Below are 17,864 nucleotides of genomic sequence, written 5' to 3' on the forward strand. Positions count from 1 at the left end.
TCCAAAAGGGTACATTTTCTTTTACTTCCTGTCCTGAAAACACAACAGAAAAAGTAAGAGGAAAGAGTGAGAAGCTCTTTGATGACCATCCTAACTCCAGAGTAGGCCATTTTTAAATTATTACAGATCTGATAGGCGTGCACACAGGGCGTGCCAGTGGTGCCCAGGCACACCCTAATCACTGCATGTGGCACAGATTCCCCTACTGTCAGGCCTTCCCTGTGCCCACCCCCACACAGCACTGCCAGCTTTCATCCTTTCCTCTCCCGCTGGCTGCTGTGTGTACTTTGTTTCAGTTTGTGAAGAATAGGAAGCTGCTCAGTACAGAGCACTTTCCATTCATTCACTGTCCAGTGCAGCTAAGGCTGCAGAGAAAGGGACTGAGGAATCTCTGTCCTCAGTCCCTTTCTCTGGCTCACAAGTGAGATATCACGGGTCTCCTTAAAAAATTGTAAAAAATAATAAAAATAAAAAACTCCTGACACTGTCCTCTGCTCTACTGACAATATACACACGCGCATGTGTGTTTATGCTCTGGGGTGCACACACCCTATAGCAATAGGTTGCGCACACCTCTGGCCTATCCTCTCCACCCAGAGTGAAGAGAAGGTAAGGTAATCACACCGTGGTTGCATGTACCATTCACAGCATCCGCTGTTGCAGTTCTGACCTTTAAATATGCCTGTATTGCCCGCTGCTACACCCGGACAGGAATGTAACAGATTTCAAATTTCTAGCTCCTTCAAATAGGCAAAGTTTTTATTTCATTGAGAGATTTAGTTTAACAATGTTTAAATGTTCTTTAATGAAAAGAAAAGAAAAACAATGTAAGAACTATTTAAAGAAAAGATATAACACAACAGACATGAGTCCTCCTTGTCTCATTACATTGAGTTTGGATCACTTGAAGATTATATCTAATCTGATGTTTGCACAAGGCACTTACCTGCTTAACATGACTCTCAGTAATCTTAGTATTCCAATGAGAGCTAGCAGCTTTTGGTGCCACAGCTCTTTCTTGTACCCTGGAGAGGGTGTTGCAGAGCTATCTTCACCCAATCAAAGGGTCCGAGGGGCATGTTGTAGGTGTGCTGGAGTAATTGATGATGCCAAGCGGACACTTATTGCCAGCTAACCTGGGTACATCTTTATCTTTACATGACAAGGCTTCAAACTCTGTATACTAACATATTTTTTAGCAGAATGAAATTACAATTTGTTAGATACCAAATATGATACACGGCTGATGACAAGGTTTTATAATCTTGGGAGATCTAATGTTTCTTATTAGCCTTCTGGACCTTGTAAGATAGTGTGTTTGGTGTCTAACTGAGAGGTATCTCCTTCTACATTATTGTAACCACTTTATAGGATGGTAACACAAATAAAGTAGGAGTTCTGGAATATGAATAAAAGTTGAGTGTTCAGCTCCAGGGCAATATAGGTCTCTACTCAAGGTTTACAGATGTGTATTCCTTAAACTCCACTCCAGACCATTTAAGACAGGGCCTCATCAGAAGCCCGTTGATGACCCTATTTGGTTGAGGTTTGTGATCTCTACATTCCATTTAACTTATCTGCTGGAGGTCAAATGTGTCACCTTCCATGACAGCTCAGCAGAGACATAAGGGTAGCTTGGTGTTCAGTAGCACTGCCCCATTATCTAAACACAGTGTGGTCTCCATCAGATCCCCATTATCTTCACAAGTAGCATTTTCAGGAGTCCAGTGGTGTACATATTTCTCTTGGCATGGGTTTCCTTTAGCGGTAAATTGCATACCAGCATCCTATGAGGGGTTAACCATCATCCGTTTTGTGGCCGCGCCTGCAGAAATTCCTCCATCGCTCTTGTGTTGTGTCACCCTGGTGTCAGCGCGGCTCCACCGGCTAACCAGCCGCAAGACAGAGGACCTCATTCTCGTCTGTCATCTACCTTTATTTAAGCGGAGACATTTTAAATTTGCGATGATCAATGGCTCTCATTTGGAGGAGATTCAGGTTTGAGGCTTGACTCCGGGCATCAGGGGAGAATGCAGAAGAAAGAGTCCGTCTCTCTGGAGGGTGTTTAAAGGGAAGCGATATTGTCTTTCTCTATTTATAGCCGCGCGGGTTCGCAGAGAGGAGACTGCTGCTGGGCAGACCAAATATTGCCTCGTGCAATCTATGTGTTCATTTCATTGCCGGCCGCAGGGGACGCTCGGAGCGGGGACAACATGCCGGATGTCCTTAAACACTGCTGTCACATGTCACACTTGGACAGATGGATCCCAAAGACATGATTCTAAATGCTTGTCATGCACACGGAGTTGTTTGTTAAAGGCCTCCAAGACTTTCAGGAACATATAAAAAAAAAAAAATAGGACATCATTACATTTCTAAATGGAAATAGTTATATGGTAACCGGCATCACTGAGGGCGAGAAGCTGGGGTATGTTTGGTATTATGGTGCCCATAGAGTCGATAAATTATCAATGGCTTCCTCAAATTGGATAAAATCAGGGCAAATATGTTGAGAAAATTCATTGATCAGCTGATCAATATTTTAGCTTGAAAGTTCTGTTACAATTGACTTAAATGACTGAAACGCCAGTTTTGATTGCACAAATATCTATTGAACATATTGGAGTATTTTGTTTTACAAAATTAATTAACCTCATGGGATATCTGATCAAATTGATTGAAAATTGGTCACCTGTGCATCCTATTGATTATGCTAAGACTGTAAGCTCTCATGAGCATGGCTCTCCAAACCCTGCTTTATTGAATTGTATTGTAACTGTCCTGTCTCACTTATTTGCGCAAATGAGAGATGACCCAACTGTTGGTGTCATTTAAATCCTAAATAATATTATTATTCTTATTAGCATTTTATTATTACTGTTGTTATTATTATTATTGGTATTATTATTAATATTATTATTATTAGCATTTTTTAGTTACTGTTATAATTATTATTATGTATTATTACTATTATAGGTATTATTATTATTAGTAGTATGATAATGTATTCTTATTTTTATTATTATTAGTATTATTAACAATTTTTAAAGCTTACCATACCCTATATAACCCAATTGAAAAAACCCAAAACATCAGTAGACTTATAAGGTGCAATTTCTCTTGGCATGGGTTTCCTTTAGCGGTAAATATAAGGTGCAATTGTGATCATATCAATATTTTAAAAATGTAAAACACATTTTTACAAGTTTACAATATTGTATGTTTATATTAAAAATCCTTGTCTACAGTACATATGAAGAATAAACGTGTAATATAATCTTACATATGTCCCAGTTTATACACTATATTGACAAAAGTATTGGGACGCCTGCCTTTACTCGCACATGCAATTTAATGGCATCCCAGTCTTAGTCTGTTGGGTTCAATATTGGGTTGGCCCACCCTTTTCAGCTATAACAGCTTCAACTCTTCTGAGAAGGCTGTCCACAAGGTTTAGGAGTGTGTCTATGGGAATGTTTGACCATTCTTCCAGAAGACCATTTGTGAGGTCAGACACTGATGTTGGAGAGAAGGCCTGGCTCGCAGTCTCCGCTCTATTTCATCCCAAAGGTGTTCTATCGGGCTGAGGTCAGGACTCTGTGCAGACCAGTCAAGATCCTCCACCCCAAACTCGCTTATCCATGTCTTTACGGACCTTGCTTTGTGCAATGGTGTGCAGTCATGTTGGAACAGGAAGGGGTCATCCCCAAATGGTTCCCACAAAGTTGGGAGCATGAAATTGTCCAAACTGTCTTGTTATGCTGACACCTTAAAGCGGAGTTCCGGGCACAGAAACCATTTTTCAACAAACATACCCCCGGGACAGTCAGGGCTAGTACATTCCACAATGGCTAGCCTCTGATCTGTCCCGGTTCGCACTTACCTGCAAGAAGAAATACTCACTTATAAAATTTCTTCCACAGTGTTGCCATCTCTGTTGTGGGCAGCTGAAGCCAGCGCGATCCTCTTTGGCGTCCTCTTCCGCGTCTTCTTCTCCCAGAATGCGCCTGCACCGGCCACTCTCGTCACTTCCGGTGCGGCGCCGCATTCCTCCACAGCTTCTGGGCATGCCCAGAAAGCTGTTTAGCGGGGAATTCGGCGTCGCCTCGGAAGTGACGAGCGGGGCCGGCGCCGTCGCATTGATTCCTGGGAGCGATGATGTTCAGCTCCCAGGAATCATCGCAAGACAGGAAGTGACGTCGGAGCCGCGGCACAGAGGGAGGAAGTAGAGAATAGGTGAGTATATTCAATCTCCAATTACAAGGTAAGTGAAAAAAAAAAAATGCCTAACTATCCAATTCCTTTTCAGGTGAGGGAGACCAAGCGGATGGGCACAAAAAAAAGTTTGTTTTTGTGCCCGGAACTCCGCTTTAAGAGTTTCCTTCACTGGAAGTAAGGGGCCAAGTCCAACCCCTGAAAAACAACCCGTATCATAATGCCCCCTCCACCATTTGATTTGAACCAGTGCACAAAGTAAAGGTCAATAAAGACATGGATTAGCGAGTTTGGGGTGGAGGAACTGACACCAATGATGGGGCACTATTCCTCCCACTGACACCAATGATGGGACACTATTACTCCCACTGACACCAAGGATGGGGCACTATTCCTCCCACTGACACCAATGATGGGACACAATTCCTCCCACTGACACCAATGATGGGGCACTATTCCTCCCACTGACACCAAGGATGGGGCACTATTCCTCCCACTGACACCAATGATGGGACACAATTCCTCCCACTGACACCAATGATGGGGCACTATTCCTCCCACTGACACCAATGATGGGGAACTATTCCTCCCTAAAGTCTGAAGGACAGTAAACTGGGCCTTTGTTTAGAAAGTTTGAAGACCCCTAATCTTTATAATGAAACCCTTACTGAGAACATACAATGGGCTGCTCCTGCTGCACTCTGCTTAAGAAAACGCTGTTTCCCTGGCTGTCATTGATGGTGACTTCTGACTTTTGTCTCTGACCGCTGGGACTGGATGTTTTGATAAAGCGCTTCCCTTGCCAATCTTCCCATCGAGGTCCACAATGTTGCCGGGAACTTTCAAGCCATCCTTCCAGGTGACGCCAAAAGTGCAAAGCGTCGGCCATTTTTTTCTGGTGTCCCTAGGTGGCTAAGGTGTCTGCCATTTTTTTCTGGTGTCCCTAGGTGGCGAAGGTGTCTGCCATTTTTTTCTGGTGTCCATAGGTGGCGAAGGTGTCTGCCATTTTTTTCTGGTGTCCATAGGTGACCCGTTTGTTTTCAGTGCAACGCAAAATCTCCCCGTCCTCCTATCATGTCACAAAGAAATGACGGGTTTCCCTTTAATAAAACACATTTGGATCATTTTCTTTTCATTTCGGAAATAAGAATTAATAAAATTAGGATTTCTCTAAGTGAACGCATGCTGGGACGTGAAGATTCCAGATAGCGATCAGCACTTTATTAGACTTGGCACAGACTATTCATCAAGAAGTGGTATTTATAGAGCCGGGAAGGGAGCCTGAAGCATGATACTGTGAAATGGAAAATAAGGTTATTAGTGACATTTTAGGAGGACGTTCTGCGTCATGTGATCCTGTGCAGGATCGGCTTCCGGGATTTAACATCGGGAGGTAATAAGAAGGTGAAATACAGTACTGTGCAAAAGTTTTAGGCAGGTGTGAAGAAATGCTGTAAATTAACCACTTCTGGACCGGAAGATTTTACTCCCTTAATGACCAGGTCGTTTTTTTGCGATTCGGCACTGTGTTAATTTAACTGACAATGGCGCGGTCGTGCGATGCTGTACCCAAATAAAATTTATGTCCTTTTTTTCCCACAAATAGAGCTTTCTTTTGGGGGTATTTCATCACATGTGCGATGTTAATTTTTTGTGCTATAAACAAAAAAAGAGCGACAATTCTGAAAAAAAAAACAACTATTTTTTACTTTCTGCTATAAAACATTCCCAAAAACAAAAAAAATTTAAAAACAAAATTTTTTAACATTTTAGTTCAATTTGTTTTCTGCTACTTATTTTTGTTAAAAAAATAGCAATAAGCGTAGTTTGATTGGTTTGCGCAAAATTTATCGCGTCTATTTACTACAGGAAAGATTTATGTCATATTTATTGTTTTTTTTGTTTTTGTTTTACTAGTAATGGCGGCGATCTGCGATTTTTTTTTTTTTGCGGGACTGCGGTGGACAGATCGGACCCCTAACTGACATTTTTGACACTTTTGGGGGTACCAGTGACATTACTACAGTAATCAGTGCTAAAAATATGCACTGTTACTGTAATAATGTCATTGGCAGGGAAGGGGGTTAACCCTGTGGGTGATCAAGTGATTAAATGTGACCCTAGGGGAGTTATTCTAACTGTGGGGGGGGGGCGTGGCTTCTGAAATGACCATAGAGACCTGTGATCCTATATAGCGGGATAACATGGGCTCTGTGATCATCCCAGGGAGAAGTTCTTCTCTCTCAGCGGGGAACGATCGCGGGTGTCAGGCGGCAATCTGAGCCACCTGCCCGCTGCATCGGCATCGCAGGAGCGCGCCACCGGCGGCGCGTGCTCGCCCCCTAGACTCCCAAGAGCTAGCGTCGTACATGTACGGCGATTTGCCTGGGAGCCGCTGTCTGAGGCGGGCGGTCGTAGACTGGTTACACTGAATGGGTTGTTTTTATCAGGTGATCTTTTACAATCACTTTAAACCTGGGTGAGGAACAGCCAAACTCTGCTACTAAGGTGAGGTTGAAGAAGACAGTTTCATGTCACTGGTCATACACCATGGCAAGACTGAGCGCTGTAACAAGACACAAGGTAGGTGTACGGAATCAGCAAGGTCTCTCCCAGGCAAAGATTTTAAACCAGACTGGAGTTTCAAGCTGTTAAAGCTCTTTTGAAGAAGCACAAAGAAACGGGCAAAGCTGAGGACCGTAGAAGCAGTGGTCAGCCAAAGAAACAATGCAGCAGATGTAAGACTCATAATGCTTACCTCCCTTTCACATTGGAAGATGTCCAGCACAGAACTGGTGGAATCCAGTGTAGGGATTGACCGATTATCTGTGGGGCCAATATTCACTTTTTTTAGTATCGGCCACAAACTTGCCGATATTGCTTCAAATGGTTGTGCCGGAGTGATGCCTGCAGCTACAGACATCACCCCAGGACCGTAGCGCTCGGCTGTTATTACAAGCAGTGGGAGGGGTCATTCCCTCCCGCCGCTCCGCCCAGGTCTCCTGTCCCCCCAGGAGGCCCGAGCGACCAGCCAGGATACCTGCTTTGATCGGTTTTTGGCTCTGATCGGGTCTCCGATGTAGTAACCCAGAAGCCATGTCATGACATCACTTCCAAGTACTGAAACCTTAAGTGCCGGTTCACATTTCTGCAATCACAGAGATCGCATGTAATTCGGAGCGCACTGTTCCTAAAATTATATGTGATCTCTGTGCGGTGCAAATTCAGCCATACAGTTTGTATGGCTGAATTCGCACCGCAATCACACCCAACTCACACAGGACCCTTTTTTTGGTCCGCAGCAGAATCGGATAGTATGGTTGTTAACACTAGTGCGATCCGATTCTGTGCAAACTTTTAGATCGCACTGCGATATGCGATCTGATCTGGGAGTGTCGTTAACTTTCAATTGACACCCCCAGCTTATCGCATTTGGCAATGTGAACTGCCCGGGGTGCTGATGCGATGTGGGAACACGCTGCGTTCCCGCATTGCAGAAATGTGAACCGGCACTAAAGGCGCCAGAGTTTTAAAAAAATTACAGTATTCAAAACAGCCAAACTTGACGTTTTGAATGCTTTTAAGTGCAGAGGAGGGTTTTGAGATCTTACAGACCCCAGATCCCTCCATAAAGAGTACCTGTCACTGCCTATTACGGTCACAAGGGGTGTTTACAATCCACGTGACAGCAATAAAAGTGATCAAAAAGAACAAAAATTAAAAGGACAGTGTAAAAATAAAATCTTTAAATGAGCAGAGTATCTGCACCTAATATTGGCTATCAGCCTGAAGGCTGGCCGAAAAATCAATATCGGCCCTGAAAAAATTATATCATCGATCCCTAATCCAGGGGGACCCAGGTACACTCATCTTCTGTCTGGAGAAGTCTGGCCAGAAGTGGCCTTCATGGAAGAATTGGGGCCATGAAGCCATTCCTCCAATGTGGAAACAGGGCTAGGTGACTGAACTATACATGAAAACATAGGAACTGAGGTACAGAAAAATGGCAGCAGGTGCTCTGTATTGATACGTCAAAATGTGAAATATTTGGCTGTAGAAGGAGGCAGTTTGTTGGGGGAAGAGCGGGGAGCAGTACAATAATGAGTTTCTGCAAGTAACTGTGAAGCATGGTGGAAGTTCCTTCGCAAGTTTGGGGCTGCATTTCTGCAAATGGAGTTGGACATTTGGTCAGGATCAATGGTGTCCTCAATGCTGAGAGATACAGGCAGATAATTCTCCATCATGTCATACCATCAGGGAGGCGTGTGATTGGCCCCAAATTTATTCTACAGCAAGAAAACGACCCCAACATACAGCCAATGTCATAAAAATCTATCTTTAGCGTAAAGATGGACAAGGAGTCCTGGAAGTGATGATTTGGCCCCCACAGAGCCCTGATCACTAGGTCTGGGATGACATGAGGAGACAGAAGGATTTGAAGCAGCCAACATCCACAGAAGATCTTAGTTTTCCAAGATGTTTGGAACAACCTACCTGCCGAACAACTGTGTGTACTGTAAGTCTACCTAGAAGAACTGAAGCTGGTTTGAAGGCAAAGGGTGGTCACACCAATTATTGATTGGATTTGGATTTCTCTTCTGTTCATTTACTTTCCATTTTGTTACTTGATAAAAAAAAATAAACTAGTATCACGTCTATTTCTGAAAGCATTCTTCATTTACAGCATTTGTTCACACCTGCCTAAAACGTTTACACAGTACTGTATATCCATGAAGCACAACTCCGGGCAGAGGTGTAAAGATTAATTCCCTCATGTACTGGCAATACATCCATTTTTCATTCAGCCAGAGTAGTTAAAGTGTTTGTACTATCACATCCATCCATCACTCTAGTCTCCTTTTCATGTTTATTTTTTGTTGTTGTTGGATACTGTTATGAAAGAAACCGGTCGTTTGCTGAACTCATCACAGCAGTAACTATGTAAGAGGTTTCAATCGGACATTGGCAGCTGTAAAGCAAGCATCCCCTGCTGTGCTGTCTCTGGGAATGTATTCAAGACTAATTTGGAAAACAAAATATATATATATATATATATATATATTTTTTTTTTTTTTTACAAATTACCAGTAAAACAAATATACAAATTATATATATATATATATATATATATATATATACACACACTGCTAAAAAAATTAAAGGAACACTTTTTATTCAGAGTACAGCTTTAAGTCAATTAAAACCCTGGGGAATAGATCTGGTGATCAGTTAAGAAGCAGAGGGGGTTGTTATTCAGTTTCAGATGCTTTGGTGTTAATTAAATAGGTGCACTAGATGGGCAACAATGGGACAACCCCCAAAATTAGAATGGTTTTACAGGTGGAGGCCACTGAAATTTTGTTTTTCCTACTTATCTTTTCTGACAGTTTTTCACTAGTTTTGCATTTGGCTAGGGTCAGTGTCACTACTGGTAGTACAAGAAGATACCTGGACCCTATAGAAGTTGCACAGGCAGTCCAACTCCTCCAGGATGGCACATCAATAGGTACCATTGCCAGAAGGTTTGCTGTGTCTCCCTCCCAGCACAGTCTCAAGAGCATGGAGGAGATTCCAGGAGACAGGCAGTTACTCTAGAAGAGCTGGAAAGGGCTGTAAAAGGTCCTTAACTCATCAGCAGGACCGGTATCTGCTCCTTTGTGCAAGGAGGAACAGGATGAGCATTGCCAGTGCCCTACAAAATGACCTCCAGCAGGTCACTGGTGTGAATGTCTCTGACTGATCAGATGAGAGCAGGTTCACCCTGAGCACATGTGACAGATGTGAAAGGGTCTGGAAAAGCCATGGAGAACCTAACGCTGCCTGTAACATCGTTCAGCATGACACGGTTTGTTGATGGGTCAGTGATGGTCTGGGGAGACCTATCCATGGAGGGACGCACAGATCTCTACAGGGTAGACAATGACACCCTGACTGCCATTAGGTATCGGGATGAAATCCTTGGACCCATTGTCAGACCCTACGCTGGGGCAGTGGGTCCTGGGTTCCTCCTGGTGGATGACAATGCCCGGCCTCATGTGTTGAGAGTATTCAGCCAGTTCCTGGAGGATATAGGAATTGATACCATGAATAGCCCCCACGCTCGCCTGACCTAAATCCAATAGAACACCTCTAGGACATTGTTTCAGTCTGCTATGTTAAAATCAGGCTAGCAGAGGGGTTGTCTATTCTGATGAAGGGGGAGGAACCTAGACAATCTATAACCTTTTTATTAGAAAGGCATGCCCATATAAACAGCGAATGATAATATGATTAGCAATGCACCACATGCATGTAACAATAATAGCTGTGCTGAAATATCCAGCTTCCTTCTAGAGGGTCCCAGGATCCCTGAAAAATGGGTGCTATGATAAATTATTATTATTATTATACAGGATTTATATAGTGCCAAAAGTTTGCACAGCGCTTTACATCATGAGGGCAGACACTATAGTTACAATACAATTCAATACAGGAGGAATCAGAGGGTTCTGCTTGTTAGATAACCAACGATTTTAAATAGATAGATATTTTTTGTTTTACAAATCATCATTAAATACATAAAGGAGACCACACAGCCGGTGGCGCTTGCTTTTCAGCTCCCATGTCTGATTGAAATTTTTTACTGAATCATCATACAAAGTCAATCCAGTTCAACCAATAAAAGGAAAATAAATAAATAAAGAAAAATAATAAAAATAAATCAAAATAAATAAATAAAAATAAATCAAAATTAAATAAATACAAAAAAAATAAAATAAATCTTATAAGGTAAGGCCCAGTACATACTATAATAAAGTCAGATGAACGATTGTACGGTTTTCCCCAAAACCGAGGTTGGTACTAATTGTGCGAATAGTCTCATATGACAAAGGCTTTTTTTTTTTGTCGTTTATTGTTTCTGATTATATGCAATCTTTCGAAGCTGATATTTCTCGTATGGAAACCGTACAAAGACACTGCACATTAATTTCACATTATTTTCACATTTTTCACATTTTTTCGGAGTTTGTCCCTTTCGGAAATTTTCGTTTCAAAAGTCTGAATCGGATGTGGAAAGTTGTATACACACTATCTGAAAATCGAACGATCATTCCTCATACAGAATTTTCCATCTGATTTTCTCATAGTGTGTACCCCACTTAAGAGATATTTTAGTCCTGATTATTATAATGAAAGAAAACACGTAGAAAAACATTCTTCATTTCCTTCAAGGTCATCCTTACTGTGCCAGGCACCATTACCCTTTCTGTATATTCATTCCAGTTGCAGCTCCAGTCATTCCTGATGGTCTGCGGTTCAGAGATTCCCATTGGAGACGGATGCTGTGATGTCCTGGCCAAGGTGAGGAGGGCTGACCCATGGCAGCCGAACATTACTTATCTTATTTGTTGCTCTGTAGGGGCGCCCATTGAGGAACTTGTGACTTGTGCAGGTTCAGATTAAGGTAGGGTGACTTTAGTGTTGGAGTTTAGTACAGAGGTTAGGTCGGCGGAAGGGTCAGTGTTTAGGGGATTTGGTTAGGCATTGGGAGAAATAGGATGCCCTAGAGCAGGGATCCTCAAACTACCACCCTCCAGCTGTTGCGAAACTACACATCCCATGAGGCATTGGAAAACTCTGACATTCACAGACATGCCTAGGCATGATGGGAATTGTAGTTCCAGAACAACTGGAGGGCCATATAGATTGGAGACCTCTGCCCTAGACTCACAGTCTGCCTTCAGTCTTCCAGGTTGAATGATAATGGGAGTCATTCATTCCAGAAGACTGAGGACATCTTGTGGAGAAAAGAGAGTACTTCAGGGGACAGCTCTAGAATAAAATGTTTCAGTTTCACTTAGAGTTGTGCTTTGAGGATTAAGATAGGGAGAGCTCAATGGAAGTTGGGTGGAGAGTAATTATCTATCCAAGAAAAGTGCCAGCACAATCCCGTATGAATTAAATGCCAAAAGTAAATCAAGTCTCGCAGGTGGAACCCTGTAGATGAAGAAGATGGGGATTTTATGATGTCCAAAAATAAGAGTTTGATAAAATACAAAATATACATTTTATTAAAGGCAAGATAGTAAAAACAGCATATGAAAATACAGTATCTAGAAGGTATTGCAGCACATCCTATAATGCGATGGATCGACGCGTTTCACACATACTTTGGGCTTCCTCAGGATCCAGATGTGTAGCAGACTTTCTAAAAAAAAAAAATATATATATATATATATATATATATATATATATATATATATACACACACACAACCTCAATATAAACACCAAACTAAAATTCATAGGCCATGCCACCGAACCTATACCGGTATATTAAAAAATGTACAAAGCGTATGCGCAGGGAGAAGAAGCTTGCAGGCCCCCAAATAAAAATAAGTATCAATAGACCATAGGTACAAAAACACAAGGTTCAGAAAACATATAGCTACCAAGAATCATCTATGGTTAAGGCTACATGTCCAATAGAAGGAAAATGTTCATATCATTATAGAGAGGAGTCACACTGTTCAGCGTCTATGCTGACAGCAAGCTGGCCGAAAATGAATAGGCAGAGCTCTATGTGATAGGACCTCTGTGACACCTTAGAGGAGCTTCAGGATTTGAGTTATTTTTTCAGTGCCTGGAAGCCTAGAATTAGAGTGCCGCAATCCCAGTGCCAAAAACATACCACTATGCCACCCTGCCTTCCTCGCCATGCTGCAAAGTGATCGTATTCCTTGTCTCAGGACGGCTGTCAATTTGCTTAGATTAATTGAGGGACAATGGTGGTGTGGCCTGTCCTGTAATCTCAGAGGTTCTGCTGAAAGAAACCCATTGAAGGGAAGATCCACCAACTTGAGGAATTGAATAATGTAAAGGTTTCATAAATGACTTTGAGTTGCAATGATGGGAAAATGGTTTATATTTTTAGAACTTTTTGTATTGTTCGAAAACAACCTGGAACAGTTGTAATTGGCCTAAATCATTGAGTTAAAATGATGTTTTTATTGCCTTACTTTATAAGTGTGCTGCATTTATTCCAACGTGGTTCCTTAATCTCTTTTTGTCCTCTTAGAGAGATGAGAACATGTGCCCTGCCCTTGCATCCGCCTGTACCTGCACCTCCGATGTCCCTGGACAACCCGGCCTTCCTGGACTTCCGGTAAGTTTTGAATTGTAATAATTCAATACCAGCTATACTAAGAATGACCATCCTAATGTGTCATGGTTGTCTGCATTGAGGGTCAGCTCTCCCTTATATCTAGATTTTCAGCCCCGGTAATCCGTTGCAGCCTCCTGTTGGATATTCTCTTTAATTTCACTTTTGGAAGGTTGAGGTTCCTTCTGTCGCAGTGAATTGTCTTTGAGAGATAGAGGAACTCAGTTATTACCTAAACTTTGGACGGACCAACCCATGTTCTTACCAACTGAGTGGTGACTTTGTGTGATCAAAATTATTATTTCTACTTGCAGGGGCCGCCAGGACCTCGAGGGCCAAAAGGAGAGCAGGGCGAGCCAGGACCAGTGGTATGTACTAATATTTTGTGCCATGCATATAATATGGTTATGGAATTAGTCATTTTTGAAAAAAAGGTGGTCTTCTAACACCTACCTCTGGGCTGTGAATCATTTTTGATGTGTGACCCTCGGGCAGCTCAAGGGTAAAAAATTGCATATGGGGCCCATGTCTGCAATGTAAAGATTATATGTGGTGGTAGGGTCTCTCAGCTACGCATTATAACATGAGTCAGGGGCGTAACTACAGGGGTTGCAGGGGTTGCGGTTGCAACCGGGCCCCATGCTCCAGGGGGCCCTTTTTGGCTCCCCTGTACACCTGGATCGGGTGGATGGCGGGGGCAGCGTGTAGAGAAATCACTGCCCTCCTTTTTCCTCCTGTAGCTGCAGGAGGAAAATGGAGGAGATTGGTTCCTCTGTATGCTGCCCCCGCCACTCCTCCTATCCACTTCACTTGTGTTCTGCTGTCTCTGGGCCCCTGTGTGCTCCGCTGGTCCCACCACCCCCCCCCCACTATGCTGCCCCCCCCCCCTACTGTGCTCCCTACCCTCTCCTGCCGGCTGCTGCAGGGGATGTGTCAGAACCAGGAAGGGGTCGGTAAATAGGTAATTTACCAGCCAGCTCCTTCCTTTTCTGAATGGACAGAGTCATAGTCAGTGACATTGTAAAAAAATAAAATAAAATGATTTAAAATACCAAAAAAATAAAAACGACTGACACCAGTGGGTGACCTTCCAGGATCGCAAAGGTCACACTTGTAACCGGGCCCTGGCATTCCACCACTGTGGGGAGGCCCCAACATGGCAGGAAGGTGGCCCACTGCAGAACTTGTGAAAGGGTCCCGCTGCGGGACCGTAATAAAGGGCCCCACAACGAAAGTAAAGGGCCCCAGGATCAGTGGGAAGAGTCCCAGGCTTGAAGAGAAGGGCCCCGGCGAGGGGTCCAGGGGGCCCTTCATGGTTTCCTGCACCAGGGCCCTGAAGGTTCTAGTTACGCCTCTGACATGAGTCCTGTTTGGCTGGGGGACATGAGTGGAGGAGATGGTGGTGGAGAGAATAGGTGTGCGCAGCCTATTGCATTAGGCTGTGCACTCCAAAGCTCAAACGAACATTTGTGTTTGTGTGCATATATATATATATATATATATTGTAAATCATTTTAGCACACACTCCCTCTGACTTCTTCTGCTCAGTGCACATGTGGCACACCACCAGGCCAGGCGCAATCTCCAAGGCCAGGCACATCCCCATCCAGCCCACTCAAACTTAATTGCAGTACTAGAAGGAAGCAAGGAGGAGGCATGATTCATCTTGGGGATGTTCCTGCAGTCCTCCTGAGAGCCAGGAGCGCCTGAAACTGCTAGGGGAGGAGGTAGGGGGAGGAAATTTGTTCCGATAATGTGCATGTGATTCAAGACAGTTAGCAACTATGGGTGATTAGAGTATGCCTAGGCACACCTGGCACACCCTGTGCGCACACCTATGGTGGAGAGGTAGACTTCATTTTCTGAAACTCCGTTTATAAAGGGCATTGCAGAAAACACACATGGGCAGCCAGTGTACCTATGAATGACTGTGACCAAGCTGTCATTGGACAGCTGAGAATGCAGACACAATGTACAGATCCAATCACACTGGCTCTGTACCTTGTGAATGCTGTGAACCAATCACGGCCATCACAAGCGTAAACACAGCCTGTGTTTATAGACATTCAGCCCATTTACTATGGAGGAAGGATTGTAGCAGATCAAAGAGGAAGGTGGTGGTGGGAATAGGTAGTTTAAAGTGCCACTAACTACCAATGATTTTGAGATTTTGGAGGAGGGGTCATTGACAAGTGCCACTGACTGTGGGCTTGCTTTTCATTTAAAGGTGGCGGGGGAAAGGGGAATAAAGTGTCTCTCACTATTAAAAAAAATGTGAGATTGTTTTTTCAGTTGGTTAAAGTGCCACTGACCACTGGTATTTGTGAGATTGTTTGTTTTTTTGTTTTTTTTTTTTGGTGGTGGAAATTGAGTTAAACTGCTACTGATCACCAATAATTGTGAGTTTTTCTTGGAGAGGGTTAAAGGTTGTGGTGTTGGGAATGGGGTTAAAGTGCCCTTGACCACCAGTATTTGTTTATTGGGGGGTTTAAAGTGCTACTGACCACCAATAATTATAAGATTTGGTCAGAATATTTTTTTGGTGATAATAAAATAATATAATAATAATTGTGAGTTTTTTTGTTGGGGGGGTTAAAGGTGGTGGTTTTATGGGTAGGGGAGCAATTGAAGTGCCTCTGACCACCAGTATTTGTTCTTTGGGGGTTTAAAATGCTACTGACCACCAATATTTGTGAAATTTGTTTTCAGAGGAGGGAAGGGTTAAAGTGTCACTGACCACCAATGATTGTGAGGTTTTATTTTTTTAAGTAGTGGTTGTAAGGCAGTGGTGTTGGGGAAGGGGGGGGGGGGGTTAAAGTGTCTGTGACCATCAGTAACTGTAAAATTGTTTTCTGAGTTGTTTAAATTGCCACACTGACCACCATTTATTGTGGGTTTTTTTTTTTTTGGGGGGGGGGGGGGGGTAAAAGTGCCACTGATCACCAATGATTGTGGGATTTTTTTTTTATAGGTGGTGATGGGGAAGGGGGAGGTTAAAGTGTCTCTGACCAATATTTGGGGGGCTACAATTCTTCTAACCACCAATAATAGTGGGATTTTTGTAGGGTGGTGGTGGTTGGGATTTAAAGAGCCACTGACCACCAATGATAGTGGGATTTTTTAGAGATAAAGAAATGGAATGTAATTGTAAGCAATCCCAAATTTTTAGTCTGTCCTTTACAGTGGGTATAGAAAAGAATCACCCAATCAGATTTTGTTGCTTTGGAGCCTGAAATGAGGACAAACACAGTTTTTGTTTTATCCAGCTGTATTTACTTAGCGCAACTTATAACATCAAAGGGAAATATATAACATCAAAATGTCAGAAAAAATAAGTTAAAAAACAGAACCACTGAGTTGGAAAAAGGATCACCCCCTCCTAAAAATGACTTGTAAACTCAATGGGGTGTAGCTAATTACTTTCTCAATGGCAAACAAAACCAATTGGCTTTCATCTGTGATCAGCGGTGGTCATTTTAATTAGTTTAGCATGAAAAGAGCTTTCCTGGAGCATTTCAATCCCTAGTAGTGCAACTGAAGCAAACAATCAACTATGGGTGGCAAGGCACTGTCGTCAGGATCTCCGAGATAAAGCTGTTGACAGGCACAAGTCAGGAGATGGATAAAAACAAATGTCAAAGGCTTTATCAAGCCTAGAAGCACAGTGATGTATATTATTAAGAAGTGGAAGTTATTTGGTACAACACAGACCCTCCCTGGATCAGGAAGTCACTCCGAACTGGATGGAAGAGCCAGGAGGAAACTGGTCAGAGAGGCCACCAAGAGGCCTACAGCAACTTCGAAGCAGTTGCAGGAATTTATGACAAAGAGTGGTCATTGTGTGCATGTGACAACAATATTACAACTTATCCACAAATGTTGTTTGTATGGGAGAATTGCATGAAAAAAGCCACTCCACAAGAAAGACCACATGGAGTCATGACTGAGCTTTGCCAAAATGCACCTTGAAGAATCTGAGGCCACATGGAAAAAGCTGTTATGGTCAGGTGAGACTAAATTGAATTATTTGGCCTCAGCACCAAACGATATGTCTGGTGGAATTCCAATACAGTAAACCCCCCTCCATTGCGGGGGTTACGTTCCGGACCCAGCCACGAAAAGTGAAATTCCGCGAAATAGAAAAACCCTATTAAAATGCATTGTAGGCATGATTTTTTTACTGTCACTGTACGTGTAGAAGCATTTTAAGGTCTTTAAACACACTTTTAAAACAATAGAAACTCATTTAAACACATAAAAGATACTTAGAGACAGAGCAAGAGCTATGAAAAACACAAAAATCTTTCATTTTTAATGATTTATATAGTAAAATAACATTACAAAAAAAAACGCGAATTACCGGGACCGCAAAAACTGAACCGCGATGTAGCGGGGGATTACTGTACACCTCTTCATCCAAATAACACCATTCCTACAGTAAAGCATGGAGGGTGGTAATATCCTGTTATGGGGGTGTTTCTCTGCAGCAGGGACTGGAACACTTGTCA

General features: G+C 42.8%; 1 protein-coding gene across 1 annotated transcript in view; it reads left to right on the plus strand.

Annotated features, from left to right (window-relative positions):
- The window catches only part of COL20A1 (collagen type XX alpha 1 chain), a 201,261-nt gene that overhangs the window by 137,461 nt on the left and 45,936 nt on the right, over positions 1 to 17,864 (plus strand). The window contains exons 25-27 of the mRNA XM_082272732.1: positions 11,479 to 11,556; positions 13,273 to 13,359; positions 13,671 to 13,724. Coding sequence (XP_082128858.1) covers positions 11,479 to 11,556; positions 13,273 to 13,359; positions 13,671 to 13,724 — 219 coding nt within the window. The remainder of the gene's footprint in view (positions 1 to 11,478; positions 11,557 to 13,272; positions 13,360 to 13,670; positions 13,725 to 17,864) is intronic.

The sequence above is a fragment of the Pelophylax lessonae genome (assembly GCF_965119305.1).
Source record: "Pelophylax lessonae genome assembly, chromosome: 11".
Classification (NCBI taxonomy): domain Eukaryota; kingdom Metazoa; phylum Chordata; class Amphibia; order Anura; family Ranidae; genus Pelophylax; species Pelophylax lessonae.